We start from the raw sequence: 18,307 nt of genomic DNA, 5'->3' as shown, positions 1-18,307 counted from the left end.
CAAGAGATCTGTGCACCGCTCCTCCCCCCCTCCTCCACCTCCTCTTTCATCCCCACTCTCATTTTGGCTAACCCGCCACCCTATCAGGATGACGACCGATATCAAGAGTCCCCCTTCTCCTTCTCATTCCCAGGAAGCGCTCGAAGCTCCCCCGTCTTACGATGACATTGCCACTACCTCCGCCGGTTCTTCCGGCACGACTGAACCATTCGTCACTCCTTCTCATATGGCCCATCTCTTCTCTCGCGTACCCAACGGGGAGATACTTGAGAAGAGACTTTCCCCTCTGGCTACTGCCACCTCCATGGAAAAGGTTGGATCTAGTGCGTTGGTAACACATGATGCTAGACTTTCGGATCGTGAGTAATTCCCACGGATGTCAACATTCCACACCAAAGGCTGATGTCGAATAGCTCGGATCTTGTATGACTTCTTCCTTCATCAAGCTTTCCAGATCCCACCGATTAAGGTTCATTGCATCGGCGCGCATACCGAGATTGCGGATCGGGATGAGTATGTGACCAACGATGGCAACCCCAGACAAAGGAAGAAAGGAGAGCCGGATAGGATTATCGATTTCGATTTTTGGGTGAGTTGACTTCCTCGATACTCAACCATCCCCACCACTCGTTCTCTCTCCACTATCATAATATCTGTGTTCACTTCATGTGTTCTGATTTCACTCTTGCTGATATCATAGATTAACCTGACCTCCGCGATCAAGCACGAAAACAACCACTACAATATACAAATGCCCAATGTCCGTCCCCACGTTCCTGTGCATCGTGGGACTTATAATCCTTCCTATGCTGCTCTATTTGCACCCAAACCCCGTAGCCCGGGTCACGAGTATGCCTCTTTAAATATCTCATCTTTCACCGACGTAGGGCGTTCGGTCACTTCGTCCGAGCGAGCTTTATGGACCCAGTGGGCAGTGTTTCGAATGCTCAAGGGTCTCCCCTCATTCGCTAATATGTGGGAACACTCTGAATTCTGGGACAAGCACAAAGATACCCCGGCAGGTCAGAATCTCGTCTCCTTGCGTGAGCGATTCGAGGCCGAAACGGACCCTGATTTGATCAAAGAAGCCTACGAACATCGGGCTCTAAAAGATTGGTGCGAGGCCTATTGCGCAGATCCCGGCATACTGAAGGAGTTTCAAATGGTCAAGGGTATATGGGGTTGGGATTTCGAAGGTCTTGGCACTGGTGCGCGAACATGACTCTCTAGTCGATGATGAGGCTGACAGGTCTAGCAATCAAGACTGCCATACAATCGACCGGGTATCAGTCGAATGATCTACGTGTCGAGTTTGAGACGGAGGGTAATGTCATCATTGTCCGTCCAGACAACGTTCTGAGTAAAGCTCTCGACAAAGTGAGAATTCTCATTGTCTTATGGAGGTCACGTAGTGCACGAAATCTGATGAACCAGTTTTGGGTATTCGTCTTATGCTGGGCTTTCATGATTTACCCTTTCATACTGTTATTCAAACGTCTCCATCCTCGTGGTGGAGCTAAGTGGGGTCCTACTTCCATTCAGTGTAAGTCTGTCTCCGACTAGATCCCCATGTGCATTATCCGAAAGTTTAGGCTGACCCCCAGATTCTATGAAATGTTACCCTCCTTTACCCTCAACCTTCCCCAACGAATCCCTCGAGGCCGCTCAACGTCGTCTCCCCGAGATACTCAAGGAACATCCAGAGGTTCCGCGTTTCGCAGTCCTTCGTCCGGGTCCTCAAGGTATCCACTATTTGCTTGGTAGGAAAGAGGGAGAATGGTTCCGCGAGTGGGAGGATAGGATTCGTACTGCCACTAGACTGAGATACAAAGGACAGTTGGAAGGAAATCCGGACGTCGAAGGTCCACCTCCTGAACTAGACGGTTATTGAGTGTTCAGAGTTTTATCTTGTACGTCTTTCGTGTATTTGGTTGTCATGCAAACTTGTCGGCTCTTTTGACTCAGGTCTTTAAATTTGAAAAACACCCCTGATCTACTCATCGAATTTCCGACATGTATCCTTTTGATGGTCTCAACACGAATACGCATTGTCGAGTCACAATTATACATATGGACCGCGATATCTCAAACGTCGAGCTAAAAAAGGATTAAAGAGTCTGGCCTCTGTATCTTATAACAAGCAGTGCTATAGAATTACCCTTTCAAGATAACGAAACATCATCTTGAGAAACTTCTAGAACATCAAAGGATCGTCCCCGTTCTCGACGGCGCCCCCTACTCCGCCGTGTTTCGTCTATCCAAGCCGATCAAGGCGAAACTTTGTCCCCTTCTCTTCTTCGTCCAACGTCGCAATCAACACCCAAATTCAGCGGGAGAAAATGAAGTCTTCACGTAATAGGAGGTCCACAACCACACGGAGTAGAACCATACCGAGTAGAACCACACGTTCGACACTCAATGAGGACGAATTTACAAAACCTTGTGAGTGTTCCTCTACAACTTGCGCCCCACATTGTTTCAGTACCACCTCCGCGGAGTAACAATCGTTTATATTATCACTACAATGCGCTAAGTATAGCAATCCCTCAAAACTCCCTCAGATTCAAACTCCCTCGCAACAATGAAGTGTCCATCGACATGGGGGGCGCAATCCTGAATGTCAGAGCTGGAGATAAAGATGGAGCCCTCGACTTCACTTACAAAACTCGGAAATCTCGTGATGAGCCCACAGTGGAAAGCACAGTGCAACCGTCAGTGGAAGAGGTGGAGGGGAACCAGGGATCCGATGATGAAACGGTGGTTGATGACACGGAAGATCGATCATCTGAAGAAACATTGCACACCGAGCCAAACTCTCGTGAGCCGTCGAAATCAGATACCTTGAGAAGTCCCACTGATCAATCAGAGAAGTTCGTCCCTGTGCCGCCAAACTTGAGCACCAACAGAGCTTCCGAAAGGTCTCACATGAATGAGGACGAAAGTGAGGGTTGGGATTGGGTAAGATGGGCAGAGCTCCTTGAAAATCCACCTGATCCAAAGTCTACACCACGACGGCAAACACGACAGTCCACAGGTCATAGATCAAGAAAAAGAGGGTCGAAGAAACCGTCTAGGCGTAGAAGATCGGATGTATTCGATTCTGATTCTCGGACGTCCTCTACACAATCGTCTTCGCTAAAAAATCCACCTGATCCAAAGTCTACACGACAACGGCGAACACGACAGTCCACGGGCCCTACATCAAGAACAAGAGGGTTGAAGAGACCGTCTAGGCGTAGAAGATCGGATGTATTCGATTCTGATTCTCGGACGTCCTCTACACAATCGTCTTCGCTAAATGAACAAGTCCCTCGTTCAACGACGAACCCCAGATATTCACACTCCAAGCGCAACCGACACCATCGCCCGACCAACCGACGTCACACTCAATCTCTGCCACCTCGAAACAGAAGCTCCGCACCCGAGTATAGATCGAGACGAGATTATCCGTTCGATAGTCTCCCCCGTGACGCACTAGGGTACAAGATGGTCTTTGTGCCTGAAACACTGGCAGAGAAACTTGCAGAAACAGCTCAAGACATGTGTGCCGAGCAATCCTCACCAACAAGTAATCGATACGGGCTCATGACACGAGAAGAGAGGGCAATGATGACACTACTACAGGATCCCCACAACGCTGAACGCTTCACTGACTGGGCACACTTTCTCGATTGTGTGGATGAATCTACCCATGAGTTTGAGCAATATGAAGGGACAAGGTGTAAGACGCTGATGGGGCATATGATAGCCTTCGAGAGCGAGATGCCTCATGATATTCTGGGAATGGTCAGACATATCTGGTCTGATATGACACGAATGCAAGAAGCATTACGCAATGACAATACTACAGGACTGGGTAAGAACCCTAGGGTTAGTTTTGCCCCGGAAGAGACACTAGGTCCCTCCGGAGCACGTCGGGCGTCTCCCACTCGAACAGCTGAAACCGTTTCCCCTTCAACTCCTGCCCCTGCATATACAGCCACTTTACCAACTGTAAAGCCCACAGATACAGGTGTTTCATACATTCCCCCAACTATCATCGTAAACCCTCCAATCGCTCATTCCACAACTGTCCCCACTGCTGGTATTGGAGGAGGTGCGACCATAAGTGATCCTCGCGTTACATCCACGCCAAATACTCAGGTGACTACGACACCTCCGACCAGAGGTAAGCGGAATCCACCTCCTGTCCAACCTGTGATCGATGACCGTTACATCACCCGAGGTGACAACACTAAGGATGACAACACAAGTACGAATTTTTTCAAGCGGGCACGGGCGAAGTTACGAAAGTCGAGGCCAAAAAACCGGGAAACTCGTGGAACTACAAATCAGCCTACTGCTACAGTACCGACTGCACGCACCGAGGGCGCGTTTAAAAAGACGCTAAGAAAGATTGCGTCAACGTTTAAGAAGACAAGAACGACTACAGTGAATGATGCGGACAGTGAGACGTTGACGGATGAATCATACAGCGTCAGACTACCGTGAGTAGATGTTTGTCATAGAGAGTTTTTGCTAATATAATCAGTTACCGACCTCCAACACCTCCAAGGGGATATAGAAGGCCACCAGGTATATTAAAAAACGGAGGGACCACGGGAGTAGCTACGGAACCGTCAGTGCTCATTCATGAAAAGGCAACAGACGGCTGATAAGTCTAGAACCGTACCTGCGACTACCACACAAATCTCATCAGTCAACCAAAGAACGTGAGTTCTTTCACATCGGGTAGATATATGTGCTGATCTTATAGGGGGCCTACAGGGACCGATGCCCGGACACAGGAGCTTCCTGCGGGAGATCACGAAACATCCAAGAAACCCGTGGAACTCTTCGACGTGTTCGACAAAGATAGTAACATTGAGGAAATGTTGGAGAGGCAGCTTCTCGGGCCAAAGCTTGGGGACCTGCATCAGGAATCACCGCTGCAGAACTGGCGGTATTGGAATCGCTCAACATCGTATGTAGATAGACAAAGAACAGAATGGTTTTGGTCACCGGCAACGGAACGTTGGTGCAGAGCGCCAAAGACACCGAAGGAATACGTCCCGTATGGAACTACAATGCTTTCAGACTATAGTGGCAGGACTGCACGGTAAGTATGAAGGTATGCATGTATGCGTTCAAGTCTGAAGGATAACTTATGGGGAAGAATCCAATGAGGATATGGAGAGAGAAGAGGGTATATTATGGTGTAATGGCTGCGGACAGGTAGACATATTGTAATGAAGAATTCAGAAAGTGAATGAGTGGTTCCAATAGGAATTTGTCTATGTATCACATACTACCCCTCAAGAAATGATGTACTCGATTTGAGAGGGCGGGGCAAGGAGGGTCAGATGAAAGTAGATATGTTAGGGACACAGCCGGAGACGGACAGGTCCGGAGCTACACGGACCTGATCAGACCCGACCCTGGACGGACCCAGCCAGAGAGTCTCAACACCGGGAAGATGAGGAGGGCACGAACAGATGCAGCAGACTAGATACATATGATCTGAACACCCTTACATGTGAGTGATGTTTCCCCATGATATTGTTTTCAACTCTGACTCAACTGAACCTGTTCCTCATCACCAATACACCATGCCTCTTGGGCCAATGTCTTCAATGTTTATATAATTGTGGAGCAACTGTTGCAGGGGTTGTAGGTTCAGACTAATTTCAGAGCGGGCTACAATGTGCCATTGATGGGAAGAAGGGTCAACTAAGTATACTTATTGAGGAGAATAGTACTTCGGCAAGACTAGCATTGATAACTCTGGCTGGGTCTGGGCACCTCCAGAGTGGCTCTCCAGCTGGGTCCAAGAGGGGTGTTTTGAACCGTGCGACTCCGGAGTAGAATGTCTCCGGCTGGGTCCTTAACAGATACCTGCGGATCACACTGTCAAAGAGAGTTATTTGTATCCGTCTGAAGGTGTTTGAGATCAGTACGGAAATGACCATGGATACCTTGGTTTGTTGTCAGGAACTGACTACCCCTTATAAGGGAACTTAACATCTACCAGGCAGATGTCCAGTATTGAGCCTTTTTGCGAGAACGTTATGATGCAGGTCCCTTACTGCATTCATGACATTTGTGGTGAGACCCGGTCAACGTGTTCAATCGATTCAATATGTCACGACCGGTACTCACGAGGAAATGGGCTCCCGAAAGAGATATCTTCCTACCTAGCTGTCGTTATCTGATGAGGTCAAAGATGTACAAGCAGCTTAGCCTCCCATACCTTCTTCCTTGAAGGCGCGCCGGATCAGCATTTCCTACGAGAGGCTCAAACGTGTCAGGATCACGACTACACAGGACGGGTTCCTTAGAGTTGTACTCAGAGTCGTACTCCCCTTTTCCCGTTCCCGTCCCCATCTTATCTTTCCCGCTACGGACCACCCTGCTCTCCGTTTATACCTAGTTGCTAATTCTTCATCCTCCAGTAAGTACTTTTTCTCATCTCTGTGTCCCTCAATCTTTCTTCGTCTTCCTTTGCTCTTCTTCCTCATAATATTTTTCATCTTTACTCCATAGATTTTGGTATCACTCCGCTCCCTTTTTAGTGTATAGAAATAGCCCCTTTTGGTAGATGTCTTGTTGAATGTATTTTCTTGTCACTTAGTAAATCTTTTGCCCCTTGATCTCATCGACTTATAGTCTTGTCACGAACTACGTCGTGACACCTCGAATATCCCACCATCAACAACCCTCCTTTGACCATCAAAACCCCTATAATGTCTTAACTTCTTCACCCTACACGTAACTTAGGACATCTGAGACCAGCTACGGCGAAGTACAACGGGAGAATAAGGTGTACAGGGGTCTGGAGCATAAGGACACCGAAGTGCGGCGAAGTTAGGCGGAGCTAGGGGGAGACCAGGGACAATGGAAGCAGAAGTACGGCGAAGTCAGACGGAGTTAGGCTAAGTAGGGACAATGGGACCCGAAGTGCGGCGATGTTAGGCGGGGTTAGTCGAAGGGAGGAGAAGGACGGCCGGGGACCGGGGAAGTTGGATGAAGTGTGTTGAGGTACGCCTAAGCGCGATAGGGTTGGGTGAACATCTAGGAGGAGTGGATAATATCAGCTGAGAAGATCACTGAAGTTCCCTTGATTGTTGTCAGTAGTGAAAGATTGATAGAGATAGCTACATTCAAATTGAGATACATTGCCATCAGTAAAAACCCCTAGTCAGAGTCACTATGTCAAAGTACGCGGTAGTTACACTCCTTTCGACATCTGCACCCTCCTGGTTGGGTGAGACATCAAGCCTGAAGTGTCAAGTTAGCCGAGGTTCATGGACCGTCGGTCCGTTAGAGAGAAGTTATTTGACGGCCGTGACAACTGAGTACCACAGCTGCAGGTTCCGTGCCCAGGCAGCCAAACACTGCCACATCGCCACACTGCCACATTGCCACGTTAATCACTTTGAGACATCCACGTTCAACCGAGTTCTCTCTCAACTCATACATCGATCTATGTACTCTTCACCTCTTCCATCTCCCCCTTGTGACCCATAGCCGGATTGTTACTATCCTCTGGAACATCAACGTCATGTCCAACCCCGATGCTGAGAGAAAAGCAAAAGCAGCTCGTGCGAAAGCTTTGGTAGGCTACTTTTCTAAAACTCCTTCCTTACCTTCTTCTGCCTGCTTCATCGGCGACTTCCCATTTTACGCTCAAATGTTTCTCCCACAACCATTCTCATTGTTCTCATAATTCAAGGTATACGTTATAGTCTGATATCAAACGCTCTCTCCGCTTTCTTCCCTTTTCCACAAATACCTCATCGTCCAGGGAGCTGTCAATATGGGTATCGACTCGAAAAGCTATGTGCTAATGTTCAGCTGGCTAAACGACAAAAAGAGAAGGCAAAAATTACCGATAACAAAACTCCTTCATCGCCTTCTCTCAGCACTGCAGACCCCGTGGTTCCCTCGACTCGTACAAGTCTCAGTATAGAAGATCGACCTGAAGACGTCAAAACGCCCTCTCTTCCACCTGCTCCCATACTCGAAACTCCTGCTCAACCTATGAAAACCCTACCCACTCAATCAGATTCATCCGTCATTGCGAGCACATCTCCTCCATTTTCAATCACAGAGTCGAAAGTTACCCAAGAGGAAGCCCGACAGACCGAGGACGAACCGGTAGCAGTAATTCCACTCCCATCAAAACAAAGATCCTCATCAATATCCCCAGACGCAGAAACACTCTCCACACTACAACAAACCGTCTCTCTTCTCATTTCTGAAAGATCCGAGCTTCAAGCTAGAATATCAACTCTTGAAACATCTTTATCCTCCGCTAAGGCGGATTCGAAGTTGCTCGATGAGGGTCGGACGTTGATCAGTCAACTAGAAGAAGAAGTTTCTTCTCTACAAGCACAATTATCAGATGCAAGATCTCACGAAGCTCAATCTGCTGTGATGGAACGTGAACTTGAGGAGGTACGTGAAGAATTGGGTGTTTTAAGGGAAGAAAAGTCTGTTTTGATGAGAGAAAAGGATGAAGTGACGAAAGGTAAAGAAGAAGAAAGAGTGAAGGATAGAGAAAGGATGGAAGAAGTAGAGAAAGCATTAGAAAGATCTAGAGAAAGAGAAAGTGGTTTAGAAAGTGAAGTAACTAGATTGAGACAAGATAAATCTAGTGTGGAGACTCGTTTGGAGAAGATGATTGAGGAATTGGAAGATATGAAGAAAAGTTCTTCTTCCGCCCTCTCGGAACTACAAGAGGTTAAAAATTCCCTTTCAACACTCAATACGACATACGAAGAACTTGTGACGGAACATACATCATTGAAACAGTCCCAATCGGAATTACAAACCGTACACGAGACTCTACAATCTGCTCATGGGAAGACCAGCGAAGATCTTTTGAAATGTCAAGTTACGTTGAAGAATGCCGAGAAAGAATCGGAGAAAGTCAAAGGGGAACTAGAGAGGGTCAAGGGGTTGGTAGAAGGAACGAATAAACGTATTGATGTGACAGAGAAGAAAAGAATAGCGTTACAAGAAGAAAATGCTGAATTAATAAAACAATTAGAAGAAGTAAGAGGGAAAGTAATGATAACTCAAGAAGAGAAAGTTGATTTGGTTAATGAAGTTGAAAGTTGGAAAACGAAATCGAAATCATGGGAATCAACTAGAATGGAATTGGATGAAATTATCAAGGGGTTAAAAGATTCTATTGGAAACCAGACATATGAACTGGATGCTTTGCGGGAAGAATGTGATAAATATCGAAAAGAAAATGAACGAATACGAATTGAATTGAAGAAATTTCAAGAAACGTCAATACAAACACAAATACAAACGATCAAATCTTCAGATGAAACGAAAGAACGATCTACGAATACGAATACGAATATGTCTCAACAAAATGGTCATTTGATAGATTCTTCGAAATTACATTCACTCGAATCTTCTCTTCAAGCATCAGAAACACGTGTCAAAATACTCTCAAAACAATTATCAGATTTACAACTTTTATACCATAAATCCGATCGGAATATAAAATCACCAAGTACAAAAGGATATTTCATCTCATCCGAAATTGATAATGATGATGATGATGGACGTTTTCCAACTTCTCGAAATGTTTCAACTCAAGGATTAGGATTAAGAGATAATAGAAAGTTAGACGCTGCTTTACCACCTAGCGTGAGACATAAACGTCAAATCAGTTTATCAGCTTTGAAAGCCAGGATGGAACCCAGACATATTCCCAGTAGAATGGACTCGTTAGTAGAGGAAATCAATACGAATGAGATGATAATGGATAAATCAGGAGAAAAGGTGAAAGGGTTGGAGAAACAATTCGGTGATGAAATCATGTTTTGTTGTGCTGCTTGTGAAGGGGATCTCATTAGTTTGTAGATTTATATGATGATGCATGATGACACAACATTTCTTGTAAAGTGAAGTAGATCCTAAGTGATTCAATGTGGAATATTTTTCATCTATGCTTTGGTGGGTATCATATACTGGAAACTGTCGAATGGTCGTTCTTCTCGTCTAGACATCGAAATGGATACTGTAACCCCGATACATTCCATCCGAACTTTCCTAGCCTGAGTGACCGTGACTTTGAAAGCTTGATTTTCCGTGAGCAAGAGAGGGGAACGCGGAGGAATGGAGTGTCAGAAAAAGATTGAAGGAAATGGTGTAAATCTTTAAAATGGTGAGGAGGAAATAAGAGACGATGATTTGACCCAAGAATAGAGCCTATCCAATGAAAACAGTATCATCAATTTCTATCCCGAATTCTTCCCTTGCCATAGTTCCTAATTGAGCTTGTAGACGATCTTCCCATCCTTCCCCATTACTCCAAGGTGAGAATCGTTGTTTGGCCCTGGTGAACCAAAATGCCAGATCCACTAATGAAAGGGTGAAAGTGAATAGCGCATTGTTCAAACGATCTTTGAGCCACTTTGATAGCCCGACGGAATAGATAGACCGGGAGGAAAGAGCGGTGTAACTTTTCGCTGCCCACTATTATGGTTAGTGATTGAATTTACCAACATGATTGATACATGTTCCAACGGAAACAACTTGCCCGACCTAGAAATAGCTGATCATATTGTCTAGCTGAATTATCGAGCGTTATGAAGTGAATTTGATTGATGATGGGGAGAAAGGGGAAGACAGAGAGGGTGCGGGAGGGGAGGAGAGAGGGAGAGAGGGGGAGATATTGACTCACCTTGGCAGTAAGGTTGACTCTGGCACTGGGTGAACCGAGTATTTGGTTATTGGCTTGCATCATACGTTGACATCGAGTGAGAAAGATGATTTCCTGTATGGTCAATCTATGATTGTCTTGCGCACGCTATATGGACAAGAGGATGTACACCGCTCGGGAAGTTGGCATAACGTGGAATTGTGAGGTGGCGGGGCAGGAGGAAGGACAGACGACTCACACGAGGAATCAAAGCTTCATTTTCCAACATCGTTTTGAAACGTCTTTTCAACTCTACTTGTTGTTCATAAGCCGACAAAGGTTTTTCAGAAATGACAGACTTGTTTTTGACCACTTGAAATGGTCTTAGAAGGATAGCGGATGCAAACCTGGGGAATCAGTCTGTCTTCCAGTTGTGACAACACGGATGATAGATTATCAAAGAAGGCGCAAAAGAAACCGTCACATATGATAGGTATGTCGAGTGAGGGAGTGACGTTATCTACATGAGGCAAATGAAGAGAGCATAGGGGCAAAGAAATCATCAAAGGCAGGTTGTGGATCTTGAGCATGTGGGGACAGAGTTGATGGCCTAGTGATCTGCGGAAACCAGGGACAACTGACATGTTGGCATCTAATGCAATCCCCCATCCTCTCGCAATCTCTTCTATCTTAGGCACATCCAGCACGAACAATGATCGCCAAAGGGTACAATAATCTTGTCTGAACTTCTCAGGAAGAGGGATGTACAAACCATGGTCGATCAAAATCTATCGTCAGCGAATCTTTAACAAACACCCTCAGTCCAGCTGATAGTATATAACTTCGCCACGAGGAGCAATTCTTGCTTATCGTAGCGAATACAACTGAGAATGGTGACGATTGATGAGTGAGCACCGACGAAAACTCACAATCTGTGGTTTTCCACGTTTGGTAGGATGAGGTCGAACAAGTATGTTACCTGGATGAGGATCACAATGTACAAAACCCCATGAAAAGGTCATGGCGGACATGGTGGAGATGGCTAGGTCCATGACTTCGCGAAGGTTCAATTTCCATGCTTCGAGTTGAGCTTTGTCGTTCAGTCTGAGATGTTAGTCCTTCTGGATGGCTTCACAAAACTCTACATGACGTCCACGCGAGCCATCGAGGAGCCACAGAAGGCTCAGGGAGGACAGGCTGGGATCATCGGGGAGATAAATTTGTAGAAAGCGAACAGTCAATTCGACAAGTGATCTGATACTGGAACTCACCGACAACCATCAATCCATTCCATGACCATGATCCTATCACTCTCCACGCATCCCTCGCTTTTACCATACACTCTAGGAACATACACATCCTCTCTTAATTCTGGTGTTTGAGCCAGGAGTTCGGCACACCGACGGGCGTTAGAGGCTTCGTGAATGAATGATACCTCTGCGCGCATCTGGGTAGAGACGTATTTCGCGCTGGGGGTGAGTACGACCACATCGTTAGTCAAACACATACTCACACGAAATATGCTTCTGGTCAGCACTTCTTTTTACGAATAAACATATGAAGTATAGGAGGTCAAGCAGCGTTCTTGCCTGAACGACGAGAGGGGCGTTGGAAATTACAATCTGTAGATGTAGGAACTCACTGGGTAGATCGAACAATTTCTCCATCAACCACATTAATGATCTTCCCATCAGTTTCTGCTCTTCAACAGGCGACATACTACAACAAACACATAGCATTTATCGTAACGATTTATCAAGACAGATGATCATGAAGGTGGTTGATGACATGAACGGCGAGAGAGGAGGCACACTGAAATCTGCAGAGTTGGTTCAAGGTGAAATGGACGTGCAACCTACCTATACGACATCAAATCCCATTCCATCTGTTTCTCAATCGCCGGTTTCTGTACTTTGACAGCTACTATCCTCCCCTCGGTCTCTCCTTCTGACGGTTTGAGAGTCGCTTTGTGTACTTGAGCAATGGAGGCGGAGGCGAGGGGTTCATGAGAGAAAGAAGAAAAAACGTCAGTCGGTGAGAGAGAAAGATCACGTCGAAACACCTGTGATCAGGTTTGTTACTACTCGACAAAGGAACAAACTTCACTCTTATCATCGAGATAGCTGAGGAACGGAGACATCAAGCCGAGAGGGAAGGTTTTGTGCCGAGGTTGAATAACGGTCACAGTGGGAAGGACTCACTCCTTCGACTTCAGAATACGGAACAGATGGAGCTCGATCAAAAACATGTCCAAAGGCTTCTCTATACGGCTTGGGCAAAAGAGCGGCTTGAAGCCCTAAAAGTCAGCTCGATGCCATTCGACGTTCAGCTGCAGACGGTTTCGACCCTACGTTTTGGCATGAAGTCAATTAAACAAAGAAATGCAGTGAAGACCCAGAAGAGTAAAGATGATAAGGTACGTAAATATTCATCTTAAAATCAGGAGACCGTTATGATCAAGATGGCTAGATGATTGTAACTCACCCAATGCCTGTCCCAATTTGAGATACAATCCCTGATTCACATCCACAACCCATCGAAGTCGTTTGGCTACACGTTCATGAAGAGCATCGATAGCTTCTGCTTTACTTGGAGAGAAGTTGATTTTATCTGTGACTCAGCATCGAACCCTACTCATGTGTCCCATTCGAATTTCACACTTGATAACCGATGTGATCCTCCCTTAGACTCCAGTCTTCATGTCTACTTCAGAGTCCTCGATTTCGTACACACGAAAGATTGTCACAAGACAGATTGGAAGAAAGGCCACAAAAGAGAACACAAATGGAAGAAAGAAGATATGACTGATATGGCGGGTGTAGATAACGGTCAAAATGAAGAACTCACAATCAACAGTACATATAACTCTCCCTCATTAGCCTCCCTCCCGATCTCTCCGGATTAGAGGACTCACCCTACCGCCGCAGTCCGCAAACTCCTCGAAATGGCACTGGCATTGAAATCTTTGTCCAACAGATACCCTACACCTCCGATACTGAGCCCGATACCTATACGTTTACCCCATCGGGTGACTCTGGGAAAAGTTCGTGTGGAAGAGGATCTGACCTGTCTGGGGTGAAGTCGATCGAAGCGTGCTTCTCTTCCCACAGATTTGAATAGTTTCGATCTGTGCAGATGTCTCGTTGCCGCATAGATCCGACTAGGACCAGGTGTAGAGAGAGGGAACATGACAAGAGGAGGAATGAGAGAAGAGATAGGGGAAGGAATGGAGTGAGGGAGGGAGATGAGTTTTCGATCGGAGTCAACTTTTCAGAAATGCTTCACGTTACGTCATCGTACTGATACATACTTACATATTATCAAGATGAGCCCAAAGGGCCAAAGCTGTGATATGCATGTTACAAGATTGGTTCTACAAGCATGCTACAAGATGATGGTAGAGATTGTCCTAATGTGTTGATGTATCGTGATTGTACATGAATGTACTGGTTGGTGTGAGTCATGGTGGCTGCGGGTGGCATGATGCGGTAGAGGAGAGATGATCGTGTGAGATGAGGATGAGGGATTGTCCGTGGTTTTACTACAAGATACTATTTGTTACATTGTCCATTATGTTCACAGGAGAGTCGTTACATCATGAAGAGTTGAGTCAAAGGGTGACGAGCGAGAGATGAGTTTGAGTCGAGTATAGATTGGCAAGAATAGGAAGTGAGCAAATGGGGAACTTTTTAGTTGAGAGGTGAATCGTCAAAGAGCGAGTGTTAGGTGGACGAGCTTGAGTGTAGAAGAGAGCGAATCAGATGAGTTAGGGGGAAGGGATAGAGACTTTTGTTTTGAAACATGTTTGATACCTCCCAAATACAATACCTAATCCATCCTATTTACTTGCCTCTCCTACCTGTTCTCCAAATAAAGACCTACGAACAGGTATCCACCCATCCATTAACTTCTCCTCTTCATCTTTCGACTCCATTTCATTCTCCGATTCCGAGTTTATAGCGTCGGTGGGTTTGGATTTTCGAGTAGGAGGTTTCAGTGGTAAACCTCTGACGATACGCTCAGCATTGGAGACGGGGAGTAAGTCGGCGTCGTGACCGAGATCATTTCTGATCTTATGTTTAGTTGCCCGGGATCGACGCTCTTCTAGGGTGTCGAGATGGTGAAGGGGCTTTACGAAGGCAGAGAGGAGTTCGGGATCTCGGATTGATTCGAGGGATGTAGGTTGAGGGTAGATGGCTCGTCTGGCGTAAGTTGGGGAAGTGGAAGGTTTGGGGGCGATAGCCGCTTGAGCAAGAAGAGGGGTGAGGAGCATGAGGAATGAGAAGACGAGCATTGTGTGAGTGTAAGGGTTGAGAGGGGTTAGGAGCAGTTGACCGGGGTTGATTGATCAAAGTGAGTTGTCGGATAAATGTTACTTTAAAGGTAGAGTCGGAGAGGATATGTTAGGGATAAGACAAGGTAAAGAGAAGAGTAGAATAGAGAGAGCGAGATTGGTTGTTGTGGAGGGAAGAGTAGTCGTTAAGTAGTGTTCGATGAGTGAGAAGATATGATTCGTATCGATGTTGGTCGTCAAGGTTGTTCGTTATGGATGTCGTGAAAGTCGTACAATCAAAAGAATGTGGGGGTGCCAGTGTGTCGGCTTCAGTGGTTTGCTCGTAAGGTTTGAGCTGTGTGAGGAAGAAGGAGAGGAATGACTTGATGATTTTCCTCTCAGATATGATCATCTCTTATACATCTTGGTGGGTCCGACGTCAGAAGGTGAGTATGTCAGTTTTAAAAGCTATGCGATGCATGTCATACGAAGTCGTACGAGTGATTACACAGGGACGGATATCAGTATACCGTTCTCAATGTCCACAGAGAACTCAATTTGGCATTTGTACGACGATTGTTTCGAGTGATCATCGCTTCGCGTGACTTTGTCGTTCATTTTTTGACTTGAGACGGACCAGGTCGTCCGATTTGGACATACCCGTCAACATTTCCGGAATCATGTGTTTCTTGCGGGTCATGTGAGTCGTTTATGATGGCGAGTGACTGCGTATGGTTATCAAAAGGAAAGATGGTGTGGCCGGATGCAGAGTATTCTACATAGCACGGTTGAGGTAAGTTAATTTTCCCACGGTCGTCGTCTGGGTAACTTCCGTCGGAACTCGGTTCTGAAAAAGTTGGCACTAAGTACTCGGTGTTGACTTAGTTGAATGTACTCGTTTTTTCGCAACTTGGCAGCATGTCTAAACCGTCACTATAATGCAAATGGTAGAATGGAGAGCGTGATATAACAAAAAGATGAGCACTGAACCTCTCTACACTACGAAGAAACGAAAACGAAAGCTCCCTGAGTCTTCCTCATCCGGATCCTCCAGCTCATCCTCTTCCCCCCATGTGGCCCTACCTCGCCCCACTACGCATCGTCTATCTACCGATGAAGACCTATATTCAGATCCTCAGAATCAAGATACAAACCTGATCGAATCCTACATCTCTCATCTCGACGCTCATATCAACTCCTCCCGTCTCGCACAATCTGCTCTCTCCAACCCTTACCTTCGTGCGCACTCAAATCATATCCAGTCATCCCTCATCGGTCCTACCTTTACCGCGTGGTCATCAGCAGAGAAACGCTCATTCTTCTCATCTCTTTCTAGACATTCTCGATATCGTCCCGCTCTCATAGCTGAAGATATCGGAAAGACCGAATCAGAAGTGTTATGGTATCTCGACTATCTGTCTCAAGGCGCAAGACGGTTAAAACGACTAGCGAGACATCATGAAAAGGGATCTTTGAAAAGAGGAAGAGTTTGGCGTTCTGGATTAGCCCCTTCTGCACGGGAAATACCTCAAGATGAGATCGATTTGGAGGAGAGACTAGCGGAAGAGGTAGAGGGACTGGCGATGGAATATGAGAGAGGTGAATGGGAAGCTCAGAAAAAGGAAGATAGACTGAAAGAGGGGTATGCGGTGGAGACGACAGCTAAGAAGAGCATAAAAGAGAATGGATGGAATTGGACAAAACTTAGGAAAACCGAGTTACAAAGTCAATTAGATATTAAGTGGGGGATGGAAGATTGGACAAGGGAGATGACTAGAGAAAAGTTGGAATTGATAGATGGGATTATGGTTCCTTCTTGGTCGACATGGCTTTCACAACGATCATCTCGTCGAGATATTGCACTTCCCCCTTTTTCAGATATCAACACGAAGTCAAATCACTCATCGTTCGAAAAGAATCAAGAGCAAATCGAGGGGCCTGAACAAATCGATGATGACGAGATAGGTCCAAGGAAAGCGAAGAAAGATAAGATCGCCCATGAAACCGCAGAGATCATCAGGTTGAATTCCATTCCGAAAAATAACAGAACATCAGAGGAAAAAACTCAATTGCATTTCTTACAGAATAAGAAACAAAATCGTGAACGATATCGTACCAAGTTACTTCTCAATGAAGGCATGTCAGAAGAACAAATCAAGAATGAAGGAGGAGCTGATATCATTTTTGCTCTGAGGGAAAAGCGTCCGAAGAAAGATTACAGTAAGGAAATCGAAGCCCGTGCGAGATCTCGATCTCTCGGCTTACCCAAACCATCGACCAAACCTCAAATCTCCAGTGAAGTGTCGGTGGACAGTGAACCTAGATTGGACGGGGCCGAAGATGAGGTTCAGGATGAATTAAAGGAAGATGGAGATGATGGAAGAAGTGAGCGGTCAATGTTGGGCAAAACGGACAGAGAGAAGTTGAGCGATCGGCATGCGATGGATTGGATTATAGGAAAAGGTTGGGATGTTTTTAACTTTTCAAGAATGAGAGAATTGTTGGTATTATCCGACACTCAGGGAATAAGTTCAGAAGCATTGAATAAGATGTACCTCGAATTAAAGGCATTCCTCACGAGGCTGGTGTTCGATACGATAACCCTTGCGGAATCTCGACAATTCTCTACTGGTAGAATTCGTGATTCATCTTCCAGAAAATCAACACACACTCTGACTCCTGAGGATGATAGTGATAGTTCTGTTCGATTCGACGGGGTGAGTTGTTATTCGTACTTCAGCTAGAAGATACGAGGCTAATGTGACAGGATAACGATTCTCGGGATGACACTCCTCGTCCAGGATCTAGGGGCTGTTCCGATGACGGGTTAATAACGGTCGACGATATTTACCAAATCCTCTCTTTACATGACTCACCGCATCCCTCTGAACGAATAGCGAAAACGATTAGTAAATGTTCAGGAGTTGATCTGAATACGAAACAATTCTCGTGGTCCGTTCTTCCTCCTGGTGATTTACCGTGGAACATGTTACACCTTTATCCCCCTCTTGCTCCCCTTGTTCCCCTCGATACCTCCACGATTAGTACCACTTCTCATCCAATCCATTCAAGTACCCACCTCCACGATGATCGAATTACACACGGAACAATCTTGGGTTTTATTGAAGAAGAGGATTCCCCGGAAGTGAAGGAAGAAGTTATCAAATTGCGAAAATTACTTGAGAGGGATGTTGATGATGGTATGACAGAAGATGAGGATGAAGAGTTAGATGAGAAGATGGAAAGGATGGATGAAGCTTATGATCGATTACTCCCATCGGTCACACAATCGACTGAAAACGATTGGACAAATCCATGGGCGTTTGAATCTGATGCACACATGGAGATTGACCATGCGGACTCGATGATATCTCCGAGTATCTCGTCCG

At 45.9% G+C, this 18,307-nt stretch overlaps 4 protein-coding genes across 4 annotated transcripts in view; 3 read left to right on the top strand and 1 right to left on the bottom strand.

Annotated features, from left to right (window-relative positions):
- The first annotated feature begins 169 nt into the window (after positions 1-169).
- Positions 170-1,954, top strand: TREMEDRAFT_72282 (uncharacterized protein). The gene is made up of 6 exons (XM_007007155.1): positions 170-359; positions 414-589; positions 701-1,208; positions 1,256-1,377; positions 1,435-1,543; positions 1,605-1,954. Exons 1-6 carry the CDS (start codon positions 227-229, stop codon positions 1,889-1,891), a joined length of 1,335 nt encoding a protein of 444 aa, XP_007007217.1. The 5' UTR covers positions 170-226; the 3' UTR covers positions 1,892-1,954.
- Positions 1,955-2,339: 385 nt separating this feature from the next.
- On the top strand, positions 2,340-5,844 carry TREMEDRAFT_64817 (uncharacterized protein; the record flags this gene model as incomplete). The annotated part of the gene is made up of 9 exons (XM_007007038.1): positions 2,340-2,442; positions 2,540-2,818; positions 2,867-4,487; positions 4,532-4,618; positions 4,665-4,712; positions 4,757-5,098; positions 5,370-5,515; positions 5,645-5,649; positions 5,671-5,844. 9 exons carry the CDS (start codon positions 2,340-2,342, stop codon positions 5,842-5,844), a joined length of 2,805 nt encoding a protein of 934 aa, XP_007007100.1.
- Positions 5,845-10,212: 4,368 nt separating this feature from the next.
- On the bottom strand, positions 10,213-13,834 carry TREMEDRAFT_34176 (uncharacterized protein; the record flags this gene model as incomplete). The annotated part of the gene is made up of 12 exons (XM_007006920.1): positions 10,213-10,479; positions 10,688-10,780; positions 10,905-11,052; positions 11,288-11,433; positions 11,575-11,749; positions 11,917-12,114; positions 12,284-12,328; positions 12,505-12,707; positions 12,847-12,941; positions 13,130-13,255; positions 13,493-13,512; positions 13,560-13,834. The coding sequence occupies 12 exons, from the start codon at positions 13,832-13,834 to the stop codon at positions 10,213-10,215; spliced, it is 1,791 nt and encodes a 596-aa protein (XP_007006982.1).
- A 1,470-nt stretch (positions 13,835-15,304) lies between these two features.
- The window catches only part of TREMEDRAFT_64814 (uncharacterized protein), a gene marked incomplete at both ends in the record, with an annotated part of 3,214 nt that continues 211 nt past the window's right edge, over positions 15,305-18,307 (top strand). The window contains 4 exons of the mRNA XM_007007037.1: positions 15,305-15,364; positions 15,559-15,618; positions 15,896-17,635; positions 17,686-18,302. Of these exons, the coding sequence (XP_007007099.1) occupies positions 15,305-15,364; positions 15,559-15,618; positions 15,896-17,635; positions 17,686-18,302 (2,477 nt within the window). The remainder of the gene's footprint in view (positions 15,365-15,558; positions 15,619-15,895; positions 17,636-17,685; positions 18,303-18,307) is intronic.

Source organism: Tremella mesenterica (genome assembly GCF_000271645.1).
Source record: "Tremella mesenterica DSM 1558 unplaced genomic scaffold TREMEscaffold_12, whole genome shotgun sequence".
Classification (NCBI taxonomy): Eukaryota; Fungi; Basidiomycota; class Tremellomycetes; order Tremellales; family Tremellaceae; genus Tremella; species Tremella mesenterica.
This window is presented reverse-complemented; position numbering and strand designations above follow the sequence as displayed.

Excerpts from the sequence above, each read along its gene's own strand:
- TREMEDRAFT_72282 (XM_007007155.1), top strand. The coding sequence starts at position 227 with ATGGCCCATCTCTTCTCTCGCGTACCCAACGGGGAGATACTTGAGAAG. Across the intron at positions 360-413 it reads TGATGCTAGACTTTCGGATC|CTCGGATCTTGTATGACTTC; the intron begins GTGAGTAATTCC and ends GATGTCGAATAG. Across the intron at positions 1,544-1,604 it reads GGGTCCTACTTCCATTCAGT|ATTCTATGAAATGTTACCCT; the intron begins GTAAGTCTGTCT and ends GCTGACCCCCAG.